Source organism: Podarcis vaucheri, assembly GCF_965113315.1.
Source record: "Podarcis vaucheri genome assembly, chromosome: Z".
Classification (NCBI taxonomy): Eukaryota; Metazoa; Chordata; class Lepidosauria; order Squamata; family Lacertidae; genus Podarcis; species Podarcis vaucheri.
Genome location: NC_138758.1, coordinates 2,793,960 through 2,810,522, shown reverse-complemented (window position 1 = coordinate 2,810,522; position 16,563 = coordinate 2,793,960). Strand labels below are relative to the sequence as shown.

Sequence of the window (16,563 nt, the reverse complement as noted above, 5' to 3'; positions counted from 1 at the left end):
GAATTCTTTTCATCTTGCAAGGCACCACTGTAACGTTTGCAGAACTATTACTACTTACAGGTCTAAAACATATTAAATTGCATATCTTTAACATATCATTGCCATATAAATTTAAAATTGCATCTGGGGGCAGCATCCGTTCAAAGGGAAGAGCTGGGGAGCCTGCGACTGGGGGGGGGCTTTACACACTCTCCATCCCCCCCTTACACTTGCTCGAAAGTGGGAAAGCAGTTCCAGGGCCCTGGCAAGCCAATATTTTGGGCCCCCAAATGAATATTCTCAGAGAACAACGTTTCCAAATAGACAGGAGCGAGACACAGATGGACATACAAACACTCCACAGAGGAAACAAGGAGGCTTACAATCCAGCTTTAGGAAGGTGGTGCCAGGGCTCTGGCTCCATCCCAGAGCCCTCCCTCTGCCCGGCAAAAGCCACACAAAATGGATATTGTCTTTAGGACTTTTGCACAAAATGGCGCCTTGTTCAAGTCCAGTGTTTGGCACCCTCATGCGGATCGTCTCAGTTTTGCACCCCCTCAGATTTTTTATATCTGAAATGGTATTGCACTATGTTACCATCAGAACTGGAATAATGAACTGGAAGTACCTCAGGACAAATATCTTTAACTTATTGTTACAAGTGTTGTTTTCTATATGGATGATTTTTAAATTAGCATGTTTTCTCTGAAATTAAATCTGTAGTAATAATTAGCAGCATAGGTATCAAAGAAAAGGCAAGGATGTTCCCTCATAGACACAAGAGAGACGAAGCGGACAAGGAAGGAAAGAGGCTTACACAACGTTCATTATTTTTTTTCTTACCCAGAAGTAAATAACCAGTTTATTTTTCCACTAGCTGCACTTCCAAGCAAACTCCACCTGGGGGCAGCAGTCATTCAAAAAGAAGGGCTAAGCAGAAACTTGGTGTGTTTTTTAATGCAAGTGGAAATGGACTTCCTTTCTTGGTATAGTGTTTACCTGACTTAGGGAAGGTGTTGTGAGGGCTCCAGTAGCATCCCAGAGCCTTCACACTGGCCTCCCAAAAATGAAGAACACAGACGACTTTGGTCTTTGCTAATCTTAGCAACTCCAATATTTGAGGTGCCCAAAAGAATCTTCTTAGTTATGGACCTTCTGAAGTTTTCACCGAATTGGCTCAGGCAGAAAAAGTGCCAGTGGCTTCGGGCTTCAGCCTGGGCTCTGGCAGCATCCCAGAGATCCAAAAGCATCCAAAAGCCACAGAAAATGGAGGGCATTTGTAGTATTTCACAACATGGCGCCGGGGTATTAGTGCAATGTTTATTATTTAGGGCTCCTAAATGAATCTTCTCAATTGTGGATTTGCTCAGTGCCCTGCGGAGGAAAACTAGACTCTGGTGTCATGGCTCTGGCAGCATCCTAGAGCCTGTCCTCCAAAAGCCACACGAAATGTAGGGCATTTGTAGTATTTCACAACATGGCGCCTGGGTACTAGTGCAAAGTTTGGCGCCCTCAGGTGGATCTTCTGAATCTTGCAGCAACTCAGATTTTTTGATAGCATTGCACTAAGTAACAATGAGAGCAGGAATAATGGACTGGAAATGGCATTGAGTACCTCAGGAGAAATATACCCTACAAGAAACATAGATCCTATGTTCTCCGGGCGGGAGAACGCAGATTCCCAGCCAATACACCAAGAAATGTAGCCTTATTGGAGTTCACTGATTGGGTCTGCGTTGCTCCGGGACAGGAGGAAGGAAGCCAAATGACACTGATTCAAAGAAGAAAGTGTTTATTCTGCTCTCCGGATAGCAGAAGGCACTTGCGTGATCAAGTCCACAGCAAGTCCAAAGAAATGACAAGTTTCATGCAGTATATATATCCTCCAGGCACCCTCTCCCTCCTTCCCATGTAAATCCAACCACATCAGCCTATGTACGCAGGTTGACATCATATTTGTTCTTGTTCTGGTATTCTTTTTTTAAAAAAATATTTTATTGAATTTTAAAACACATAATAAAGAATAAACACACAGAAACCCCTCACCAAAAAGATAACAAACAAAACACCAAATACAAATACACCAACAGACAATATAAATAAAAATAAGAATAAAAATATAACTATTCAAAAACTTTTTTTTATAGCTTACTGGACTTCCTCACGTCTCCCTTACCCTGCGTTCTTTGTAATAAAAAAATACCAGCAAATTGTTACCTTGTTTCATACCTTATTTTATACATTTCAAATGTTATATCTAATTTTAAAGTAATTTTTTGTCAGTTATTTGTACCTTAAATTAAACATAGTATTACTTTAAATTTCGACCTTTTCTTGCTTATAACGTAAATTTTCTGTATCTCACAATCAAATTACTGGAGCCGTATTTTCCTAAACCGTGCAGTTTCTTAACATTCATATAGCTTATATTGTTTTTGTAAATAGTCCTTGAATTTTTTCCAATCCTCTTCCGTTGCTTCTTCTCCCAAGTCTCGGATCCTGCCAGTCATTTCAGCCAGTTCCATATAGTCCATCAATTGCGTCTGCCACTCTTCCAGTGTGGGCAAATCTTGTGTCTTCCAATGTTTTGCAATAAGTATTCTTGCTGCTGTAGTCGCGTACATAAAAAAAGTTCTGTCCTTTTTTAACACTTTCTGGCCGACAATGCCCAAGAGGAAGGCCTCTGGTTTCTTGGTAAAGGTATATTTAAATACCTTTTTTAACTCATTGTAAATCATTTCCCAGAAGGCCTTCACTTTTGGACAGGTCCACCAGAGGTGAAAAAATGTCCCTTCAGCCTCCTTACATTACCAACATTTATTATCAGACAGGTGATATATCTTTGCAAGCTTGACTGGGGTCATGTACCACCTATATATCATTTTCATAATATTTTCCTTCAAGGCATTACATGCCGTGAATTTCATTCCGGTGGTCCATAACCTTTCCCAGTCTTCAAACATAATCTTATAGCCTATATCTTGTGCCCATTTTATCATGGCTGATTTGACTGTCTCATCCTGAGTGTTCCATTTAAGCAGCAAGTTATACATTCTTGAAAGTACCTTAGTTTTTGGTTCCAACAATTCTGTCTCTAGTTTCGATTTTTCCACCTGGAATCCTATCTTTTTATCCGATTTTAAATCTCTTGAATTTGAGCGTAGTGTAGCCAATCTCGCACCTTATTCTTTAATTTTTCCAAGCTCTGCAACCTCCAATGATCTCCAATTTTTTCTATTATTTCCCAATATTTTGGCCAACCGGCCTCCATATTGAGTCTTTTTCGGGCCTTAGCCTCCATTGGTGATACCCATCTCGGGGTTTTGTTTCCTAATAAGTCTTTGTATTTTGTCCAGACAATAAATATTGCTTTTCTGACAATATGGTTTTTGAATCCTTTATGAACCTTAACCTTGTCATACCACAAATATGCATGCCTTGTTCTGGTATTCTTAACCATAAAAGGGAATTCCTTCCTGTACTTCTGACCATAAAAGGATCTTCCTCTTCCTACTCTTATCTTGGGGAGGAGAGGTCATGCGGCAGGGTTGTGGTAAGATAAGACCTAGAGTGTCATCTCTGTTCCACTTTAGAGTGGACAAGGCCACTCTTATCGTCACAAGCTGATAAAGGAGAGAGCCTTGTTTATGCAGCTGTATTCTTGCTATGTCTTTGCTCAACAGCTCAGGTTTTATGCATTTTAGAGTGCTCTCTAGTGCTCTCTTAGAGAAAGAAAGAAAGAAAGAAAGAAAGAAAGAAAGAAAGAAAGGGGGGGCTTGAGTCAGTTTTAAACTTACTGCACAGAAACCCGTTCCTTCACTACAGGCCATGTATTATATCATGTATGAGGTTCTGCTACTTGAACAGGCATGGAAAGGGACAGACTGAAATGAGCATCCTCCATAAACACAGGTCAGAAATGAAAAGAGCACACAAAAGGGGAGAAGGGAGGAAAGTGGCTTACACAGTTTTTATGGGCTGGGCAGCAACATGGGAAGTTTTGGGAGGTGAGACGAAAAGAGCTTCCTGCTCTTGCAGTGTTAGGTGGGATAGGAAGTAAATAAATAAATTTTAGAAAAAGCACCCTTTTTCTAAAATTAAACCTGTTTAAGTAATTAATAGCATAGACATCAAAGGTTAGGTGAGATAATGTTCTCTTATAGACATGAGTGAGACACAGAGGGAGGAAATAAGCTTAAACTGCAGGGCAACGTTTATTTTTATTACCGTATTTTTCCCTCTATAACACGCAGATTTTTTCTCCTAAAAAGTAAGGGGAAATGTCTATGTGTGTTATTGAGCGAATGTGTGGTCCCTGGAGCCGACTGGCCCGAGTGCATCACACATTTTCTTCGAGGGTCGTCTTCGTTGCAGTCAGCAGAAGCCAGGGAAGTGCTTGCTAGGAGGTTTGGCCACTCTGCAGCGCGACTGTGTGTTTGCTAGTGTGTGTGCTTTGTGAGTGTGTGGTGAGTGTGTGGTTGCCTGTGTGTTTGTTCGCTAGCGTGGGTGCTTAGAGGGAGTGAGAGAGTGACTGACTGCTGCATCTTCTCCTGCAATTTGCCTTTTAAAAAATTGGAAGCAGCGGGGCAGTAAAAACCACCTCCGAAAGCCCCATTTTTCCCTTCTAAGGCTACAGCTCGGCTTTGGGAGCCCTGAACCCCTGCCTTGTTCTTGAGGGATCTTTGAGGTTTTCCCTTTAGCTTTAACCCAGCCCCCTTATTTTACTAGTTTATCTTCATTCTCGGTGTGGTAAACTGATTGCAGGCAGCCACACGTGCGTTCGAGCCTCCAGAGAGAGAAAGCTGTTGCTTTCCTGCATTCTGCCTCAGGGTCTTACTGCCCACCCTCTTCTGTTTCGTTACTGTGTTTGCTCAAACGGAACAAAGAGCAGAGAAAACCCCTCCCCTCCAGGCAAGCAGAGGGGAAAGCAGAGTGTCCTTCCTTCTACCGTAATTCCTCTCTGTGCTGCTGCTGCTGCTGCTGCTGCTGCTGCGTCTAGGGACTCGCAGGCAACATGCAGGTGTGGGGGGGAGACAGAGAGAGAGAGAGCTAGCTGGCTGACTGGCTTGGGTGGGTGCGTGGGGGGAACTTTTGCCTTCCTTTCCTCCCTCCGGTAAAACCCCTCTCCTGCATTCTTAGCCAGCTGTTTCTCCGCACACACCCCTCGGTGCTCCTTGTCCCTTCTATGTTTTTCCTTCCCTCCCCACTTAAAACGTGGTTACAAAGCACGGATCCACATGGATCCTCAGGATCTTTGCATTGGGTCACCCCAAATTCAACATCAGATCACATAGCATATCCATGGCTACAGCCTGCACCAAAAAAATCACGCACCCACTGTTGCCTGGGGCTGCAATGGTACAAAAACGTGGTTACAAAGCATGGATCCACATGGATCCTCAAGATCTTTGCATAGGGTCACCCCAAATTCAACATCAGATCACATAGCATATCCATGGCTACAGCCTGCACCAAAAAAATCACGCACCCACTGTTGCGTGGGGCTGCAATGGTACAAAAACGTGGTTACAAAGCACAGATCCACATGGATTCTCAGGATTTTTGCATTGGGCTACCCCAAACTCACTGTTAAATCACATGTCTGTGGCCATAGCATGAAGCACAAAAATGATACAGCCACTGTTTCATTCAGAATTTTTTTTCTTGTTTTCCTCCTCTAAAAACTATGTGCGTGTTATGGCCAGGTGCGTGTTATCGAGCGAAAAATACGGTAACTCAGAAGTAACTGATCCATGTTCATATTTCCACTAGCTGCACTTCCAAGCAATCCCCACCTGGGGGCAGCATTAAGGATGATGGTATGTTGATCTGACATGGGAATGTTTGTTTATGTTGAATGGCTGTGTATTTTTAGCATGGGGTTTTTCCTTTGGCAATAGCACATATATGGGTGGCTGACTGTGAGCCACATGAGAGAAGTATTGCAGATCCTGTTGTGACTGTGATTCAATTTAACTGGTGTTTTTAGCTGCTGCTGAGAGAGACTCCTCAGTGTGATCTGTCTGAAGTGTGATCCGTCTGAAGTGAGACCCCTAAAGATTAATAGGGAGAATCTGGAGGATGAGATTGTAAATATATTCTTCTGAATTACATGTTTATGAAAGTAAAGTTGGGGGGGTTAACAAAAAGATTTTGGACGTTGTGTATCATCAAAAATTATTCTTTTTATATATACACAACAGGCAGCAGCCCTTCAGAAAGAGGGGTTGGGGTCTTCAGGATGCAAGTTGAAATGGATATCCTGCTCTTGCAGTGCTTGGAGGTGTGAAATAAATAAATAAGTGGAGAGCAGAGGAAACCCATCCTCTGTTCATTTATCCCACGCACAAACACACCTGCTCCCAGAGCCCTCATGCTGCCCTCCCATGAAATCAAGGGACCGTGGTGATCTTAATATACCCTGGCTCTAGGGAAGCCACAGGGCTCTGGCAGGGGCCTTGAGCCCTCCTGCCCAGCGTCCTGTAGCCTTCTGTCTTTGGGCAGGTGTGCCACAGCTCCGGCTGCATCCCAGAGCTCTTCAACCACCCAAAAAATGGAGAAATGGGGAAGCCCTTTGGTCTTTGTAATCTTAACAAGATTAATATTTGGGGCTCCTAAACAAATCTCAATTGTGGATTTGCTCGGTACCCTGCGGAGGAAAACTAGACCCTGGTGCCAGGGCTCTGGTAGCATCCTAGAGCCCGCCCTCCAAAAGCCACACAAAATGTAGGGCATTTGTAATATTTCACAACATGGCGCCAGGTACTAGTGTAATGTTTGGTGCCCTCAGGTGGACCTTCTTAGTTTTGCAACATTTCAGATTTTTGGATGTGTGAAATGGCATTGCCTATATAACCATGAGAACTGCAATAATGGACTGGAAACAGTGTTAAGTACCTCAGGAGGAATACACCCTACAAGAAATGCAGGTCTTTCTGACCATGTATTATATAATGAGGTTCTTCTAATTGAACAGGCATGGAGATGAGCATCCTACATAAACAAAGGTCCAAAACTCATCAAGCTGCAACTAGGGCTGGGCGATGTCTGGCTTCTGACATCGTGATATGTTTCCAGCTAAACATTGTGATATACTGATATAACACCATGTCTGAAATAAGGATGGAACAATGTAGAGGAGAATGGAATAATGTCTGCAACTACTACGGCTTAGGGGTTGAAAACATATGCATTATTATATATATTGAACATATTATTACGCTGTTATTTTATATACAGATAATTTTAAAATTAGCATGCTTTCTCTAGAATTCAGCCTGTAGAAGTAATTAGTAGCATAGATGCCAAAGGTAAGGTGAGAGATGGCTCCCTTAATAACAAGACACAGGCAGACAGAAGGGGAGAAGGGAGGAAAGAGGCTTAAACAGCAGGGCAATTTTTTAATTATTATTATTATTATTTAACTCAGAAGCAAATAACCCCTCTTCATTTTTCCAGTAGCTGCTCTTTCAAGCAAGTCCCAGCTTAGTCAGCTTAGCATGTGACGCAGAGGAGGACATGGGTGTAGCCAGGATTTATTTTATAGTGGTCAAGTTTTATGTTGGAGGGGCAACCAAGTTATCTGCGATGCAATTGGTCAGTTAGTTAAGTATTTGCATTTATTTACTTGATTTAGAGGGGGAGGCTTCCCTTCACCCATGGAGGAGTGTGTGTAAATAAATAAATGGAGAGCAAAGGAAACAAAGTCTCCATTTATTTATCCCCCCACCCAAACATAAATACAGACACCTGCACAAAGATGTAATGACATAAGGTTAACCTGGCTTTAGGATGGCAGACAAAATGGACAGACTTTGGTTTGCGTCCACCAAATGAATCTTCTCATTCATGGACCTTCTCAATTTTGTGCCGCTGCAGTGCCCAGTGCCCTGAGTAGGAAAACTGCGTAGCACCACTTTGGCTGTGGGAAGGAAGCTCCCTGGCTCTGGCAGGGTCCTAGAGCCCTTCCCGCCTTCCCTAAGCTGGACAAGCACTTGCTAGACTTCCAGCTTAAGGAAGGCGGGGCCTGGGCTCTGGCATCATTCCAGAGCCCGCCCTCCAAAAGCCACACAAAATGGACACAGTTTGTAATCTTTCACAAAATGGCACCAGGTGCTAGTTCTATGTTTGGTGCCCCCATGTGGATCATCTCAGTTTTGCAGCACTTCAGATTTTTGTATATGTGAAATAGCATTGCGCTATTACAATGAGAATAGGAAAAATGGATTGGGAACATTAGGTACCTCAGGAGGAATGTACCTTAGAAGAAAAACATGTCCTACAGGCCATGTATTCTATCATATATGAGGTTCTGCTGTTTCAAAAGACATGGAGATGGACCAACTACAATGAGCATCCTACATAAACCCTTGTGCCCAGGGTCCTAAAGCCCTTTCCTCCTCCTGGCTTTGTGAGGGTGTGCTATGTGAGGCTGTCAGAGCCTTAGCACCGCCTTCCCGACACCAGGTAAACCTTATGCTGAAGGAATGGGTTTCCCAAAACCCAAAAACGGGCTGTGCAGGCAGTTTTAAACTGCACCAAAATCCCTATTTTTCCTTAGCTAAAATGCATAAACTTGAGTCGTTGAGCAAATCCATAACAAGAACAAAGCTGTCTCCCTTATCAGTCCGTGGCTGCAATGAGTGACCTTGCCAAGTTCCAGTACAGCAGGGATGATGCATGTGTGCCTTATCTTATGTGCTGACCACAAAGACGCGCAGACCCACGTCTGGGAATAATGCCAGAGTGTGTTCTCGGAAATGGTGACCTCTGCCTCCAAGATAAGTGTAAGAACAGGAATATCCTTTTATGGTCAGGAGTGCAGGAAGGAAATCCCTTTTATGGTTAAGAGTGCTGGAGCAGGAACATCTGTGATGTCAACCTGCGTGTACAAGCTGACGTGCCTGGGGAAGGGGGAGAGGTGCCTGGAGGATGTATATACTGCATGAAACTTGTCATTTCTTTGGACTTGCTGTGGACTTGATCACGCAAGTGCCTTCTGCTATCTGGAGAGCAGAATAAACTCTTTGAACCAACTGGGTGTCATTTGACTTCCTTCCTCCTGTCCCGGAGCAACGCAGACCCAATCGGTGAACTCCAATAAGGCTACAATGCTTATACTACATTTTTTCAATTTGCCTTGAGAAAGTCTTTAAACCTCTTTTGTTGACCACCAGCATTACGCTTTCCATGTTCAAGTTCAGAATATAGTAGTCGCTTTGGAAGACAATCAGGCATCCGAACAACATGACCAGTCCAATGAAGCTGATGTTGAAGAATCATTGCTTCTTGTGGATCCAGAATTGGCCTCCACAGTCACCTACGGATAGATCATGTTCATGGAAGACAATTTTACTAAGAGTGATCATCAAAGAAGAAGAAGAAACCTTATGCAATTGCATGTTTGCACACGTGTGGGGTGGAGGTGGGAGGAATTAAAAAATGGAAAGTGGGTTTCCTCTGCTCTCCATTTATTTATTTACTCCCCTCCCTCCTCGCAACACAAAAGCAGGAAGTCCTTTCTGCACTGCCTCCAAAAACCCAAGTTCCTCTCCAGCCCTGGCTTTTGAACGGCTGCTGCCCCCAGCTGAAACTTGCTTGGAAGTGCAGCTAGTGGAAAAAATATACTGGGATTTATTTTTTTAACCTCTGAGTTAAAAAATAAAAACAAACCCTGTGCCTACACTGCATCTCCCTCATGTCTATTTATTCCCTGACCTTTGATATCTATTCAACCAATTACTTCTACAGGTTTTGTTTTAGAGAAAGCATGCTAATTTAAAAATTATCTGTATATAATAAAACTCTTAACAATATTTTGTAGATAAGTAAGAATTTATATGATTTAGACCTCTAAGTTACAGCAGTTGCCCGGACATTACCCCAGGTGACATAAAATTGAGAAGATCCATAACTGAGAAAATGAAAGGGGGGGTGCAAGGGGTCTGGGATGATGCCGGAGCCCTGGCACTGTCCAGCTTTGGGAAGGAGTGAAGGGCTCTAGGACCCTGCCAGAGCCAGGGAGCTTCCGTCCCACAGCCAGTGTGTTAACAGCTTTCCTTCACAGGGTGCTGAGCCGAGGTAGAGCAAAATTGAGAAGAATTGAAAATAGTCATTTGAGGGTGCCAAACAGTGGCCTTGTTAAAATTACCAAAGTCCGGTCATTTTATCCATATCCGTCTTTGGGAGCAGAGAGCAAGGGTTCTGGGATGCTGCTTTTGAGTTAAAAGAATTAAACTGCTGTCCTGTTATTTAAGTCTCTTTCCTCCCCTCTCCCCTGCATCTGTCTGTTTCTCCTTCATGTCTATTAGGAGACTTTCTCTCATCTTTGCCTTCGATATCTGTGCTACAGGTTTTAGAGTTTTAGGAAAGGTGTGATACTTTAAACAATATCTGAATATAGCTGAAGAATCTTGTTAAACAGGTTAAAACATTAGCAGGGTTGGAGTAAATTCAGCAGTTTAAAGTATATAAAGATATGATGAGGAGGGAGGAGAACAAAACCTATAGAGTAATCAGAATATGCAGCCATAGTGGGTAAATATATAGAACCACGGAAGTGTGGGGGGGAAGGAAGTAAATGATCATGATTGCATGGGCAAAAATGTTCCTCTTTAACCAGATCTTTGGCTGATTGATATCCAATGCCCTTTTAAAATGTGTTTGGGGAGGGTGGGTTTATTGGGTTGCTTTATTTTGTGTTTTTTTATTTTGGGTTTGTGTTGTAACTACCCTGAGACCTTGCAGGTATAGGGCAGTATACAGATTTTGACAACAACAACAATGGCAGCCTGGTTCGTCACTGTGAGAACAGGATGCTGTACAAGATCGGTCCTTTGACCTTGTCCAGCATGACACTTCTAATGATGGGAAGACCATTGAAAGCTTTGCAGGGTAAGAAATTTGGGCCGGAAGTCAGTTTAGGAGGGGTTTCCAGATTAACAAGAGAGATGATGAATGCAATGCCATGTTGGTCCTTCCCCCTCCCCCCATTTTTTTTCTTGTTTCTTAAAGAGTAGTTTAAACTGCATCTCAGCACTCACGAATGCAGCATCGCTCTCATTATGTCATTTTAGATTAAAATTGAACTCCCAATCCACCTCCATCAAAAGCATCACCTGCTTTTCACCTTCTATCACATCAGCTGCGAAATTAACACAAAGGGGACAGCAAAAAAGCAGGATGCCGTGGAGACAACAGGTAGGCTCACAACTTGAACCCGCGCCTTTGTTCTCCCCACCTCCCACCCAAGCAGTCTGTGTTTGGTAGATCCAGGAAGCATGAGGTGTGTCAGAAAGGAGTTGTCCTATCCATTCCATGGACCACCACCACCATTGTCAAGTGCCCGTCTCTTTGTTTCAGTTTCACATACTACAAGACTGGATACCTGCCCTCCTGTTCCTCACCTGTCTTTCTAGTGTGCAGGTGGTTAGCTTAAAACTGGGCCATGTATTTTAGGCATTGGGAAAAGCAAAATGTGAAATGATTCTTAGAAATAACTGTGTCTTGCCAAGCAAAAATGTGTTAGTTACCCTATTATTGCCTCCCCTCACCTTACAAGATGATATTTTTTGACAGTCTCACCAAAGACTGTGTAAGCATAGCAGTCATGGGATAAGAGGAGAGGTCATCCTGTGTATCAGGAACCGATCACGAAACACCAAGCAGAGAGGGGGAATGAGTGGATAGTTCATGTAGAAAGTGGAGTCCCCCCCACAGACAGATACTTTCCAAGCATTCATAAATGATCCAGTTAGAGGTGAACAGTGAGGTAACCAAGTTTGCTGATGACACCCAGTTGTTGAGGGTGGTTAAAACAAACAGAGATCTCAAGGAGCTCAAAAAGGACCCTCTCCAAGCTAAGTGAATGGGTGATGAAAGGGCAAATGCAATTCCATTTTAGCAAATTAAAGGAAGGGAAGAAATGGGTTTGTTTCCAGTAACATATAAGTGATTCCCAAAGCAAGTTCATGATCATGATTCTACCTACATGCTAAAAAGGATGCTTACACAGCTGTGTGCATTGCTGTCTCTGCAGTTGGGTTTACTTGGCTGCCTTTGCTGAAGGATGGCCGGATCATCACCTCTGAGCAGCACTTGCCTATTTCAGCCAATCTGCCAGCAGGCTACCTGAGTGTCGGGGATTCTGAGGCTCGAAAGGTAGGAAGACCTAATAAGTGAATCTGATGGCGTGGACTGTATTTTACCTGTGCTGATATGCTGTGTGTCTTCCATGCACCTAAGAAGGTACACCAAATGAGCTTGCAAATGATGCGGTGTGCAATTCATCATCTGAGGACATCACCATTCCTTTTTAAAGCAAGATTCAAACTCTCTGTGTCCTGCTCATTAGGATCCCATCCCCTCAGACACTCCCCCCCAAACAACTGACAATTTGCGCAAGCAGAATGCATTAGGTGAAGCCAAGGCAAAAACTTCATTTGCATAATTATTCTGACCAGAAATCATTCAGACTTCTTAACTGCAGGATTAGGGGTGCTGGGTTTTTGTTGTTGTTCAAAATGCACGTTATAACATGATGGTCCAAGTCAGGGGCACCTCAATCATTAATACAATTTGATGTCTGCCTTTGTGAATGGATCTGCAGTGGAGGAGCTCACTGGGAGGTTCAGTCATTGCAACAACCGGGACCCTAAACTTATAGTAGTAGTAGTAGTATGAATAATATTGTAGTGCCAAGTTACCGTATTTTTCGCCCTATAGGACACACTTTTCCTCCTCCAAAAATGAAGGGGAAATGTGTGTGCGTCCAATGGGGTGAATGCAGGCTTTCGCTGAAGCCTGGAGAGCAAGAGGGGTCGGGACGCACCGACCCCTCTCGCTCTCCAGGTTTCGCACACCTCTACGCAAGCATGGGAGCCCGGCTCCCGGCTCCCATGGCTTGCGGAGAGTTGCCTGCATGCTGAAGCCTGGGTGTGCTGAGCTCAGCACGTCCAGGCTTCGCACAGCTCTCCGCAAGCCGTGGGAGCCTGGTGCCAGGCTCCCATGGCTTGCGGAGAGCTGCCTGTTCTGGGGGGTGGGGTCGGGGGAAGCTCGGGCTTCCCCAGCCCTGTGCCTGGGGGGGAAATAAATTTTTCCCCTTTATTTCCCCCCCAAAAAACTAGGTGCGCCTTATGGGACGGTGCGTCCTATAGGGCGAAAAATATGGTACTCACTTAGCAGTATACTCAATCCACTGGCAAAATGCTTTGCGCCAGCCAGGAGAACTGGCTTGCCCCCACTATTGAGGGGGCTGACATCTGATGTCATGCATCATGTCACAGAACGCACTGATGTAGCACACATCATGTTGTGCAACACACTGATGTGGTATGCCACATCGCCGGTCAATATTGTTGGGGCCTGGCGCCCTCCTAGGAACCTCGGGTGGCGGGGGGGAGTGCTTCAGCCCTCCCTAGCTGACACAATTTCGCAAGAGAATGCATGAGAAGGTTGCTAATAACTTCGTGGTGCAATAGACAGCAGAATCTGTCATGCAACAAATGCAGCAGTTGCATTGGAGCCCACTGTTGCATAGTATTAAAACTCGCCCATCTGCTAGCACTAACAGGCAGAGATGGATGGATACAAGCAAACAGGAGGCTCGTCTCAGCTCCCCTAGGTCCTACCCCTTTTGTGGGAAACTGCAATCTCTGAAGAGGCCAGCCCTCCGGCCTGAAGAGTGAAGGCAGTAATTCTGTACCCCGTGGACTACCCACAGATTTTTGGATCCAAAATCTACTGAAAAAGATTGAGATACCAAACTACAGTTTGAGGATTGCGTCAAATTCTCCCCGCCACCAACACTTTCTTTCAATCTTCTTTCTGAATTTTGTACATGAAGATGACTTTTTTATACTTTTTCATGCTGGGCTGAGCAAAGCTGCCTTGCGAGGTGAACTGAACCTCTTTAGCCAAATTCAAACGTGATACTTTCTCCTCTTCTCTCTCCCGCCCTCACTTTTGTTGCAGCCAAGTATTGATGTTAAATGGGTTGATGGGGCAAAGGCTCTCTTCAAGATCAAGCTCCATTTGGAGTCAACCATTTACACCCAAGTAAGTGCAACTCAGCCTTTGCTTGATGGGTTCTTTTTTTAAAAAAAAATGAAGGATCCATAACCATTCTAAGGGTAACTATTGAAAATGAAGTGGCAGTTTTCCATCTTATAAGGCTTGGGTGGGAAAATTCCACATTTGGCCCTTGGGGTGCTCTGGAGGCCACAGCTCCACAAGCCACCTCTCCTCCACAGACCATGCCCCTTCCCTCAGCCTTGGGAGGAACGACAACAATAGTTCCTCTTGCCTGCCTGCCTAGAGAGATGCATGCCATCTTGTGTGCTTAGGAGCGTCCAAACCTTTGTGAGGCTGGATGGCATTCCATCTGAATAGCCTTCTCTGCATTCCTTCAGGGTGGTTTAATCATATTAGTCCATTTCTGTAGACCAATAAAATGCCAAGTATACTGTAGTCAGTTGGTTGCAGTCATGCTTCTGTGCACCAGTTGCTGGGAGTCACAGGTGGGCAGGGTACTTTTGGGTTTCCCATAGTCATCTTGGCTGGCCAAGATGTTCTGAGATGTTTCCTTCAAAGCATAGGAACATAGGAAGCTGAGTCACTGGTCTATCTAGCTCAATGCTGTCTACTCTGACTGGCAGTGGCTTCCTAGGGTTTCAGGCAGGGGATGCCACTGGGGATTAAACCCAGAGGCCTTCTACAGGCAAAGCACATGTTCTACCATTGAACTATGGCCCTTCCTCTGCAGAGGAACACAGGAAGCTCCTTTATACTGAGTCACAAGATTTGCCCATCTAGATCTGTGCCATCCACACTGGCTGGCAGTGGCTTTTCAGAGTTTCAGGCAGGGGACATTCTCAGCCCTACCTAGAGATGTCAGTGGGGATTGAACCCGGTACCTTTGGCATGCAAGGCGGATGCTCTACTACTGAGCCACGGCCCTTCCCTTGGGCAATTGCCACTTTGAGGTGGCATGGGAGATGCCACTGTGTGCCCCGTAGGCTCCGTCAAGAACCATCTGCCATGTCTGAAGGCTGCTGGTCTTGGGTGGAAATCAGTGGGATGAATAAGGCACAAGAGAAGGCTGTGAACTGAGCTTCTCTGTTCCTTTCAGGATCTCCACCTCCATAAATTCTTCCAGTATTGCCAGATGATTCAAGCAGGTGCCAAAGAAGTCCCAGGAGAACTTGTTAAATATCTCAAGGTGAGCTGGAACGGTTCCTCTGGCCCGTCCATGAGCACCCAACACTAACGGGGTCCCCCTCCTGCAGAATGTGGACGTGCGCTTCAATCTGGGTTCTAGCTTATCGTTGATTTTAATTATTTTTGAATTTTTTTAATAGTCCAGCTCTTTTTTCTTGGCAATTTCATTTTTGTCCATATACCGCTTTGTGGTTTGTTTGTTTGCTTGCTTGCTTGCTTGCTTGCTTGCTTGCTTGTTCACTGTCAAGTGGTACATAACTTTTGTGAAATAAAAATAAAGTATCTATTTTATTATATTCATTTGCCCAGGCTTTCCCTGGCCCCTTATTACTGTACTCTGCCACTGCTGAATTTCTGTTTTTATCTGTTTTCATAATACTAGTTTTACTGGTTTATTAATGTTGTGAACCTGTGTGTATGACACTGGCTTTCATGTTGTGTCTTTGTATACTGCCTAGAAGATTTAAAATACAAATTTTACAATTTACAAATGCTTTTAAAATAAACACGTGTGTTTCAGTGCCTACATGCCATGGATATCCAAGTGATGATACAGTTTCTGCCTGTGGTCCTTACGCAACTCTTTAGAGTCCTCACCACCCAGACACAAGAGGAAGAAATTGCTGTCAACTGTACCATGTAAGTTTTTGGTGATAGTATACTGTTTGTCATAGATCAGTGAAGCCATAATCCCAAGCTTTGAGAAACCCACGTTGTTAGAGTCTGCAGCAGAGTCAGTGGGTGGGGCTTGCTGCCTTTCACGTCTCCCTCGAAAGCAACCCCATGGATTGGCAACTGATGGGGACATTTTTGTGGTGGGGGTGGGAGGAGCCCAAAAGGCATCTTGGCTGATGGAGGAGAGAACTTGGAAGTGTACTTACCCAATAAGTAGGTGGAGCTGCTTTTCCAGAAGGAACATGCAGAAGCGGCCCTCCTTCGCAGATCCTGACTCACATTCAAACTTGCTGTTCTTCCTCAGGGTTCTCCTCCATATTGTGTCCAGATGCCATGAGGAAGGCCTTGACCATTACTTGAGGGCTTTCATAAAGGTAAGTGCTGGCTGCGGTTCTTAGGTTCTTATAAGAGGATTAAACAAATTTGTGGAGGAGAGCACCATCAATGACCACTCTCTGCCTCCACAGTTGGGAGCAGTAGTGCTTCTGAATGGCCGTTTCTGGAAGACACAGGAGCAGAGAGGGCTCTGTGCTCAAGTTCTGCTTTTGGGTTTCCCATTGGGGCATCTGGGTGGCCACTGTGAGAATAGGATGCTGGACTCGTTGGAATGCAGTCCATTCTTAGGTCCGTGTGTTCTCTCCTCTGTGACTGGGGAGCCCTCTCTGATGATGTGTGGCACACACTCTTTTTCAG

At 44.4% G+C, this 16,563-nt stretch overlaps 1 protein-coding gene across 3 annotated transcripts in view; it reads left to right on the top strand.

Annotated features, from left to right (window-relative positions):
• Positions 1-16,563, top strand: part of DOCK11 (dedicator of cytokinesis 11) — a 175,787-nt gene that overhangs the window by 88,945 nt on the left and 70,279 nt on the right. For all 3 annotated transcript variants that reach the window (XM_082207379.1, XM_082207381.1, XM_082207380.1), the window contains exons 20-25: positions 11,055-11,178; positions 12,017-12,138; positions 13,951-14,034; positions 15,107-15,196; positions 15,716-15,834; positions 16,175-16,244. In XM_082207379.1, coding sequence (XP_082063505.1) covers positions 11,055-11,178; positions 12,017-12,138; positions 13,951-14,034; positions 15,107-15,196; positions 15,716-15,834; positions 16,175-16,244 — 609 coding nt within the window. The remainder of the gene's footprint in view (positions 1-11,054; positions 11,179-12,016; positions 12,139-13,950; positions 14,035-15,106; positions 15,197-15,715; positions 15,835-16,174; positions 16,245-16,563) is intronic.